At 37.6% G+C, this 11,190-nt stretch overlaps 1 protein-coding gene across 1 annotated transcript; it reads right to left on the bottom strand.

The window, feature by feature from the left end:
* Positions 1-255: 255 nt before the first annotated feature.
* Positions 256-2,251, bottom strand: RPS29 (ribosomal protein S29). Its single transcript, XM_039856747.1, has 3 exons — positions 2,079-2,251; positions 1,735-1,834; positions 256-488 (listed from the first exon to the last, which is right to left on the bottom strand). Exons 1-3 carry the CDS (start codon positions 2,138-2,140, stop codon positions 480-482), a joined length of 171 nt encoding a protein of 56 aa, XP_039712681.1. The 5' UTR covers positions 2,141-2,251; the 3' UTR covers positions 256-479.
* Positions 2,252-11,190: the final 8,939 nt, after the last annotated feature.

Genomic DNA, 11,190 nt, shown 5'->3' with positions numbered 1-11,190 from the left:
CATACAATTGAGCATTTACAAGCTTTCATGCATTAATTATCCCAAAAGCTAGGACTGCCACCTCTAGGCAAATGCCCAAAGATTTGTGATAGCCCCCTTTCTCAAAAGCATTTATCAAGTTTAACTGCCACTGCTCCAGCTCACTACGACTCAATTACCAATGACAGCTTGTCTCAAGTTATATGCCGGATGATCCTATAGTAGTTTACATAACCAAAAATGTTTTGAAACATAAAAACAAAACTGGCATTTACCAAGAGTTCAACATGAATACTTTTATATAACCAGGGGTAAACAAGCCACAAATTTTGAAGATCAATCCACTGAGAAGATAACAGCAAAATTTTAAAAGATTTCTACGATCATGTGACTTCCATTCACAATCAATAAAACACTCATAATTGAAGTTTTTATTTTATATACAAAGAGCTAGCACTGTTTCTGCAGATGTCTGGAATGACCCATTCATGGAAGTTCATTTAGTCCAACTGGAAAAAAAAAAGCACATAGAAAATGAATTAATTCAAATGCTTTAAATAGTCATTTTACTCTCACAAAAACTGGCTCATTATAGAAAAATGGTTTAAACTGGAAATCCAAACCCAAACTATTATCAAGATCTCAATAGTTTAAATATTTACTGAATGCCTACTACAAAAGCTGTTCCACAAACCTCAACAATGACACTTTAGCCTGTGATTTTTAGTATTCATATTCTCACTTCCCCTCTCGAAGAAATTTCCCCATAGAGAATCACTATTTAAAATGATCTTTACCAAAGCTCAAGATGGTTATTAACTAGGTAATTAAGAGCTAATACTTTGGTACTCAATGTGTGCCAGACACTATTCTAAGAACTAGTCACATATTAGCTCATTTAATTAGCCTCTGAGAAATCCAGAACATAAAGCTAGGGAGTAGGCTTGAGTTTTCTTATTTGAGATACAGTACTTCCCATTGAATTATTAATCTTCTACATTGTAACACCAAGCATATACTTATGTTTTTGGTAAAGGGTAAAGTCTAAACTCAAGATATTTTGTCTGCCACAGAGATCTATATCCGGTCTAATCCATCAACACAAAAACATCTATTTTTAACAGGGACGTTTTAGGTTCTACTCGATATCCTAAACAAAATAACTATTAATCAGATCAATGTATGTATCTCGAAGGGCCAATAAGGAATTAGTTTTCACCCTAAAAAACTGATTATTAGGAGCCAGGAGAAGTTTCACAAAAACAGTAATTTTTCTAGCAACCATTCCGTTCATAGTTCACAGGCAGAAACAGCTTTAAATGACTTGATCTGTCTGAATCTTCACAAGGTCTATCTGGCTCTAAACCTCAAGTTCATTCCAGTATATGACACTATCCAACACTTCAGGGCAGTGGTCAACACAAATATTTGGCTGGGAAATGTCTAGGCACGATTAAAAACATATAATTTAATTTTAGCAGTCCTGAAACGTGAATAATTTTATCCAGCATAATACATGGCACCTAAAACTGGCAGAGCTGGGTAAAAAGGTCTTTAAAAGACTATTTTTAAGGTCTTCACTCCTCCCCTATCCTATTAATCTGCACTGTCACCTGCTGAGAGTTTTGGCAGATTAATAGGATAGACTTAACTAAAACAGAGAACGGTATTAGCCTACTGCTCACAGTGAAGAACTACCCGCACACACGCTGCCCACAGAAACGAAAAGAGAGTATGGCGTCTGCGCACGCGTACCTTAATGAAACCTATATCCTTCGCGTACTGACGGAAACACTGGCGGCACATATTGAGGCCGTATTTCCGGATCAGACCGTGCCGGTTTGAGCAGACGCGGCTGTAAAGAGAGATGTCATTACGACAGATCGCAGAAATTACAGGATTCCGCAAAGAGGGAAAGGGAAGAGGGGTTCCACCGACCGCACCGCTGGCCTTCAGGAACCCACTGGAGGCCTGTAATGGCGACAGTCAGGGCTCCAATTCGGTCTTCCCCTACCCGCCGCCTGCAAGCGCCTCTACTTTAGAGTTCAAGCAGCGTTGCGCCCCAAGCAACCCTTCCCTGAAACCACAATGTTTCTCACCAAGAACGAGACCCCTGGCCGAATTTTCTCGGATGGCTCCAGTACAGTTGCTGATGACCCATCTTGCTCTCTCGGAGGCAACGAGGCAAAAGGAAGGACCTGCCGCACGCATGCGTTCTTGAAATTTTGGGGACAGTTTACCCAGAATGCAGTGCTGACAAACGACGCGTGCGCAGTGTAGTTACGCTGTTTCGCTAGAGTAGAGCGAAGGTTTGGAAGAGTTCCAGGGCAGCATAGCGGATGACATCACCACAGCTCAGGCTCTAATGCGCTCTCGCGCCGCCTCCGTCCGCCGGGCGCGGTGGCGCGCGCCTGTAGTCCCAGCTACTCGGGAGGCTGAGGCAGGAGGATCGCTTGAGCCCAGGAGTTCTGGGCTGTAGTGCGCTATGCCGATCGGGTGTCCGCACTAAGTTCGGCATCAATATGGTGACCTCCCGGGAGCGGGGGACCACCAGGTTGCCTAAGGAGGGGTGAACCGGCCCAGGTCGGAAACGGAGCAGGTCAAAACTCCCGTGCTGATCAGTAGTGGGATCGCGCCTGTGAATAGCCACTGCACTCCAGCCTGGGCAACATAGCGAGACCCCGTCTCTTTTGAATCAACCCTCGGGAATGAATTTTGAACTCTAAAAACAAATGTTTTTACGATACTACTGTCCCTTCATTGCCTGAACCCTTTACGTTCTTTTAATTAAAATTCTACTCTTGAAAAAAAGACTTTGCCTCAACCTCAGCACTGACACCTACTGGGATAAACTGACAAAATAACTTAGAATCAGCTGTAATGATTAGGAGTCAACGGTAGGAGTTTCTATTTTGTTAAAGAGAATACGTTTTTAAAATTGTTTTTTTAATCGACACAGCCCTAGAAATACACCTACACCATTCCAGATGAATATTGCGTGATTTAATATTTAAACGTAGCTAGTAGAGTTTAAAGTGAAAAACAAGTAAATGTGCAATGTATGCGGCTTTGACCAGGTGATTTCAGGACAAGACAGCTACTAAAAACCAAATGCCTTCTCAGAATCTGCTCAAAGATGTCTAAATTCCACATGGTCATTTATGATATGTCTAGATAAATGAAGCTGTACATGGCTCTAAAATCAAAGCTTTACCTGTAAAATGTAACCGTGAATAATCTAGGAAACTTTTACACATGAACTTTCAATATTAGAACTAAAATACAACACTTCTTAAAGGTTGTATTTCTTCAGTATTCTGGTGATATGCCCCTCCCAATCATTAAATTAGGCACTTCATTACATATGAAGGAAGTAAGCAAATGTGACTTGGTTCCCGCCCTTACAATTTGCAAATGTAGTGAGGAAAACAGGATTATTTTAAAGCCCTTCCTTCCAGTTACTACTTTGTGACTCTGTGCTGTGTGTACCGCTAAGTAGAACACTCCGTATTCAACATTGGATGTGGTTATGGAATTCAAGAGGAGCAAAGAAAAGAGAAATTAATTACAGCTTGGTGGATTTCCGGGGCCTTAGAGGTAAACCTTGAAGAGTAGAATTTCTACAGGCACCAGTAGGTGAAGGGAATTCCGAGTGAGAGGAAGAATTGAAGCCAAAGAATGGAGTTGGAAAAGACTTGGGGAAGACGAACAACCTTGTGTAACTAGAGTGGAGGATAAACCAATGAAAAAAAAAAAGCATAGTGATAGATAAGATTTAAAAGGTATTTAACTTTAAATCCGCTCTGTAGAGGGTCCAGTATCAAGCTTCTTCAGTTTTCCTGGAACTTATATCAGTCATTGCTATCTGGTTAACAAAATCCATAGGCCTCTCAAAAGCTAATCTAACATTTGCCCACACCTAACCCTTCTCAGGCCTTTCTTAGTTGGTCTTTCCTAGGTTGTCTCAATAAAAGATTACAATGGTTCTGAGATCAAGTCCATATATACTTTCAGCACTCTAATATATCAGCCTTTGGATCCAAAGTTGGAACTCATTTAAAAGCAAAAACAAAAAGGACAAAAAAGAAATTAGTTACTTGAAAAAGCTGTTCAACTAGCTTGATATTCAAGTCGTTTTTAATGTTTATTCTGGTCTTGAAAGTTATTCTATATTACAAAACTGCAGTTGGGAAGCTGTATTTCCTCTCAGCTTTAACGTAATGCGGCACCATCTGTCTCAACCAATGAAATTATCAATTTCTTTTTCACTAAGAAGCTTAGAATACAGCTTTAAAAGTCCATTTTTACCCGGTATTTATAAAGAGCTTTTAGTTGAACACTGCACTCTTCTTACAGATTCCTAGTGCTCTTTTGTATTTGCCTTTTAAATAGTTTTTTAAGACACATTTTCCCCGAATATAATACCGAATGAGCTTGGTTTCCTTTTTTCCAATACAGTGAAACTCAAGGAAAAGAAAAAGTGTGCCATTATCTCCTTGCCCAGATAACTCCTATCAATATTTTTTTTTTGGAAAAAAATAAAATATACATAGCATTGAAACATCCTACCAGTACAGAATATAGACATAATTTTTTAATTTAAGCACATCAGAATGGTCTGCATGTGCTTAACATCTGCATGTTAAGACACTATTATTCAAGATAACTCCTATTTTCATCTCAAATTTCACAATTATCTGGGATTGTACATCCAGAATTTCATAGTTTAAAGAACTTCATTGCACTTGAATTGCCTTCACTTTCAGAACCTTTAGGAATAGAATCATACTTTATAGTTGAAAAACTCTGTTTTGCCATAAACAAGGCTTAAGATACATGTTTTGCATGTTTAGCTATGGAAATGATATGTACACTTTATTTTCATCAGCCATGTCTTTCCAGCTGTTCAAAATTAAGTTATTAATGATTTAAAGCCCAATGTTTAATAGTCTGATATACATACATTTCAACAAATATTGATATTTTAATTACTTATGTGTTCTAAAGTAAAACATACACACATTAAATAAAAGTTTTTTTAAGTAAAGCTTTCTTCAACCCACACCCCTATTTCTTCAGTCTTCCCATCCAGAATAACATATTATCAGTTTTGGTGGGGATCCTTAAAGAAATATCTGTCTTTCATGTACTCACACACCTATGTGGGCAAATCCCTTTACTCTTTTCAGCCTCTATTCCTCTCATGTAAAATGAGAGAATTAAATTAGAATATCAGTAAACTATGTATGTGTGTATCTATATGTACATATATGGGCACATAGATGTATAAATGTGTCCATATACATGTTTGTATTTATATGAATTTTTATAGCTCTCTTCATTTGCCCAAACAGAAGCATACCAGACCCACTGTTTTTACAAATAAAGAGGTCATAAAGCATCTTAGAAGTATTTAAAAGGTATGGAGGAATACATAGTAAAAATAGGGCATGAAGATGAAACATCCTTGGGTAAATCTTTTTTTGCATACTTACATCAATATTTATATTGTATATTAATAAAATAATGTATGTCCATAAAATAAAATAAAAATCTGGAAATAGGACTGCCAGTCCTAAGCATATGAGTTTTAAAATTGTTTAGATATTACCAATTTTTCCTCCATAGAAATTATAACAATCCAAACTCATACCCATAGAAAATATGTTTTTTCACAATCCCCCAACAGTGTAAATTCGCAAACTTTTATTATATTTGTCCTTTTAATAGCCTAAAAATGGTAGCTGTTTAGTTTTATTTTGAATATTGATGACACAGATCATGTTTTCCTATGTTTATAATCCAGCCATGTATCTCTATCTAGGAATTTCTCCTTTGAGCTACTTTCTTAATGTGTTGCTGATCTGTAGTTCATTTATTTGTAAATGCTTACATGCATAAAAATAAGCTCTTTGACCTTCGTATGGGTTGCAAAGTTGTTTTATTCACCACAACCCCAGATTCTTATTTCTTTAATTCGTTTCTGGTATATTCCTCCATGTAAAATGTTTAAATTTTATGTATTCACGTTTATCAACTCGTTAAATTACATCTTTTAGGTTTTGTGTGTCAAAATTCTTTAAAACTTTTGTTTCTTGTAGAATTTTTACATTTTCAGTTTTTATTTTAAATCTTCGATCTACCTAAATTTATTTCACTGTCTCCAGGAGTGAGGGAGAACTCTAGCTTCCTTTCTCTCCAAATGGCTAGCTACTTACTAATACACAAGCAGTATTAATTGAATACATTCTAGTGTGTAAGCTTGTTCTCTTCTAGCACAATACAGGTCTCATAAATATTTGTTAAATGAATAAATAGCATATATTCATTCATTCATTCTTTCTGCAAATATGCATTGAGTTGCTACTCTATGTAAACACTATGCTAGACCTTGAATATAACAGTAGTGACTCAGAACCTGTCCCCAGGAAACTTGCAGACAGGCGTTAAATAAGTAATCATATAGCAATATTTTGGACAAGATTACCTAAGTTCCTCTTGCTCTGAACATCCAGAAGTACTAGATGAAATATCATCTGTTTAACTTCAGGGAATCTCAAAGAGCAGGTGCCAAATACAAACAAAAACACAGAGGCTGCTCTGGGAAGATTTGTCTAGCTAAGTAATAGGACCTGGATACCAAAGAAATAAGAGACAAGCCTTTGGGCAAGTGTTTTTAATTAAATTACAAAGGGCAGAAACCCATGAAGGTTTTGGGGAAGAATTAAGTGCAGCATGTGAGACTTGAGTTCTAGCATTATTTATTCTAAAACAATCTATGAGGTCATGAGCAAATCCCTTAACTGTTTCCAGACTTTATTCCCCTTTTGTAAACTGAGAGAATTGAATTGGAATATCTGTAAACTATGTTTCAGCTCCGAAAGTTTAGAAATTTAATTTGGCAGCAATGTAAATGGCAAATTATCACATTTGCTCTTGATCCCTGCCTCTAGGCTTGCTCCACCTGCAAAGTGATCTCTTTACTGACCCCAGCAAACTTTCCTAAACAGGTCTCAATTGATCTCCCTGAAAATTTTCAGTGGTTTTCCAGAACTTTCAGGCTAAAATTCAAAGGCCTAGGTTTAGCAAACAAATTATTTTCATTACCTGGCTACTTTATACTACTCTAATGTCCTCATTTAACATTCAACCCCATTGTAGTATAATTGTTGGTTTATTTGTCTCTGCTAAACACTGTCATCTCATCTTTGCCATCTAAACATTTAGCATAGGTGCTGGCACAAAGCAAGAACACCATAAATATTAAATGAATGAATAAATGCACTTGAAGTAAGAAGACCTGTAAGGTCAGGAATAGTTCTGAAAGTAAGTAATGCAGCTTTGAATCGACATAGCAGTACTAAGAATGAAAAGGTAGGTATTAATTAGGAAATCATAGTGGAAGCACAACCTATAAAACATGTCTGTCAACATGCACAAGGCAGCACTGTAGAGGTCTAAAGCTTAAGTGTATATTTGTTAACTATTTTAACTTTATTTAGTTTAGATATAGTTTACCATTAAAACAAAAAACAAACAAACAAAAAACTCCAAGATGTGGTCCCAATGTGCTAGGGCAGATAAGTCAACTATATATTGTGTCAATTAATTGTGATCTCGGACTTTAAGAATATGACGTGACTGTTTTTACTAGCTTGAACCTATGGACCCTGGCCGAAACGACCACCTGGAAAGACATGGCTGATGAAACTGAAGTGTACATATGATTGCAATAGCTAAACATGTAAAATATGTATCTCATACCTTGTTTATGGCAAAATAGTTTTTTTTTAAGTTTATGATTCTATTCCTAAAGAAGATACCTATTGAAAAGGGCTAGCTGGGCTCAAATTTAAATGCAGAGCCTAGCAGCTGTTTCTAACACAGGGCACTCTCACTCAAACAGAACTTCAGGGAGAAGTCGGCACTGAACTGTCTGCTTGCACTGTTTCTGCCATCTGAGCCAGCCTTTATAAAAGAGTCTTGAAATTGTATTTCAACTAATAGCGCTGAGGCTTTTTCCATCCAATCGGAGCTGTGCAGCCATAGCCCAACTAGCATCTTCACTGACCAATCAGAGCAGGTCTGTTAGAACCAATCAGGACAGTGCTTTTTGGACCAATCAAACTTTGAGGATTTAAGAGTCCTCCTTTATGTGAGGACAGACCAATCAGGGACTGGGGCAGGGGTTTTTCTCTCTATATAAGTCATCTCCCCTGTGGCTCCAAGAGAGTGTTTTCCTTTTCTATTGGAGGTTGTGTTTCCCTGGCTGGAACTGAAATACCTACCCTTGACCCTGGTGGGGGAGGGTTGCTTCACAGCCTTTCTGCCTCTTAATTAAGTTGTAACACTTAAGCTGTTCTCATATCCTTGCTGCAACACAATTGAGCTATTTGCACTGAGTAAAGTTTCCTTCATCACCCCACCTCAAATTGGGGAATCACCCCATCTCAAATTGAGGATTCCTGTTGGTGTTGAATTAGTGCCAACAACCATTGGTTAGCAAACACAAGTGAGCTACAAACCAAAGGGAAGAAAGTTTCCTATGACCATGAATGAAGGGAAAAGTCAGAGTTAATTATCTGTTGATTGCCTGGTATATGCCAGAAACCTAGGGAATAAAAGGAATGAAAGGTTATTGGAGTGGATTTCCCCACTCCAAAAAGGAAGATCAAGATGTTAAAAAAAGCTTATTAGAAATTGAACCGGATTTTGAAAGATTAATAGAATTAATTAGTATGAACAAAACAGAGAAAAGGGAATAAGAACCAACTTGACAGGAAAAATAAAATCTAGATGTTATTTCTTTGGTTACTTTTGTCAAAACCTGTAGCCCAATTTAACATTCTTTGTGTATTTCCATATCTAGTCAGTCTGCAATGTAAACTAGCTTGAGATAATTGAAGGTAGGGGAGGTCAATGGGCAGGCTTTATTTGAATGATGGTAAAGAGTGTCAATGTAAGAAATGTCCAAACCTGTAGAGAATTTTGATGAGTTTATTTGAGCCAAACTGATGACAATTATGAGGAAGCAAAATCTCAATGGATTAAAAAAATTCTCCAGTCTATGGCCATGCTACCCTGAACAAGCCCGATCCCATCTGATCTCGGAAGCTAAGCAGGGTTAGTACTCGGTTGGGAGATCACCTAGGAAGACTGCGTACTGTAGGCATAAAAAATAAAATAGGATTGTAGGCTGACAAGGTCCTTGCAATCTGTGAGGTCAACCAAGGGTTGCCTCGCCTAAGAAAATAAAAAAATGAAAAAATTCTCCAAAGAATGGCAGTTTCGCAGCTTATTTTATACATTAGAAGCAAAGGAAGAAAGGCAAGGAAGGTTACGTGAAATCATTGGGGGTAGATTTAAGGGAGTGAGAGAAAGCAAAGCAAGGAAATCTCTGGGATTGAATAAAAAGTAAAACAGAGAGACACACACTTCATTTACGTTGGTGGGTACAGGATAGTGAATAATAAACATTTATAGCACTTAGAGATAGTGTGCAGGAGACAAGGTAACCATGAAGGGTACTCTGGTCTTGTGCTCTGGTGCAGTAGGTTGTACCCTGAGGGGTCTGGAAAAAAGAGATTACTCTGACATTCCAAGAGCATGTTATTTTAGATGCAAAAAGACAATAGATAGGTTTACTTAAGGTAAAGATTGACCTTTGTCAAGGAAGCTACAGGCCTAGGATATGACTATGTGCCATGATCTGCTTTTAGTTAGAAATTTTTATGTTCAGACCATCCTACGTGGTTACTTTTGGTCTTTGACTTTGCAGGGCCCACCATGCTGGCCTTCGCTGAGCTTGTCAGGTTTAGCATATGGCCCCTTTTCCATCCACAAGAGAAGTATGGATAGGTGTTCAAAGGATCCCTTGTTTCATAAAGAGTTCACTAAGACCAAAATAAGTGTCAGATCCAAGTATTTCAGCCTTAAAAATTGGCTGTCTGAGAGGAAGATGGGGGAAAGGAGATGAGATCTTGAAAACTGATATTTATTTTACTTTCAGTCTTATATGTATTATCTTACTTAATCTTAAATATTTGGGGAGTCAAGTCTTTTTTGAGACTCTGCCAATTAGGAAGGTAAGTTTTTGTCAGTACACACCATTGTTCTATTATAAACTCACCTTGGCACTGTTAAGTAACTTTCCTATCTTTATTTAACATTTAACTGCTATATCCATGCCTCCACAGCCCATGTAGTATCAAATAAAAGATTGGAAGACTTTTTTTTTTTTTGGTATTCTTGATTTTGTGCATTATTTTAATTGAAATTACAGTGGTTTGTACAACATTTAAGATTTTCCCAGCTCCCAACAGTCCCTGGAGGTTCAGAGTATATTTTACATATTTATAATGCTTTAGGGCTGTGTTTTATTATTTTATTCCATATTATTACCCAAAGAACAAAATGAATAATTTCTATAAAGCCTAATAGTCTCTGAAAGCTGTTAATTTTCTCTTGCCATGAGATTAACTGTTGCTAAATGCTTGAGTAGTGTTTGCATACTCTTCCTGCAAGAATACTAAACAGAAAATTTATTTTTGCAAATTTTTATTTCAATTACTATTTTTCATGAATCAACTACGTTTTTCAGAATTTTATCAACAAGTAGCACGTTAGGTTAAATATGTTAACAGGGACACTCATTTAAGGATACATTATACCGTCATAGTTTAATTGAAAATCGGTATTTCTTGACACCGTTTACAAAAATACAGCTCAGACGAAATGTAATATTTAATAGAAGGCCGGGAACAGGGTGTGGCGAGGGAGGAACCCAAAGCACACAATTTAAGGAGACAAGACTATGACCCTGAGAGTGTCTCCTTAACATGTGTGCCCCAGGCGCCTCCCGGACCTTCTTTAATATATGGAATAAGGAGTCCAAAGGGCGTTTAATATATGGAATAAGGAGTCCAAAGGGCGTTTGGGGTCTGGACGGTCTTCCCAAGTATCACAAGCAGTAAGCCAGTCACAGCATCGAAGCCCCTCTCAGTTGCAAAGTGACAATTCGTTCAATAGAAATTGCCAAGTCAAATACTGTTAGTACAAGCTCTGTTCTGAAGTGACAGGTGTTGCCTCCACGCGCTCTAGCTGGCATTGGGCAAATTGGTAATGTCCCAAGTGCGGAAGCTTTGTAAGTGGACTTTCCCTGGGATACAGGCCTTTCCTGGGGAAACTCAGTGTGTAAGTACTGCGTTAGCT

This window comes from Pteropus medius, unplaced genomic scaffold, assembly GCF_902729225.1.
Source record: "Pteropus medius unplaced genomic scaffold, Ma_sr-lr_union100, whole genome shotgun sequence".
Taxonomy (NCBI): domain Eukaryota; kingdom Metazoa; phylum Chordata; class Mammalia; order Chiroptera; family Pteropodidae; genus Pteropus; species Pteropus medius.
This window is presented reverse-complemented; position numbering and strand designations above follow the sequence as displayed.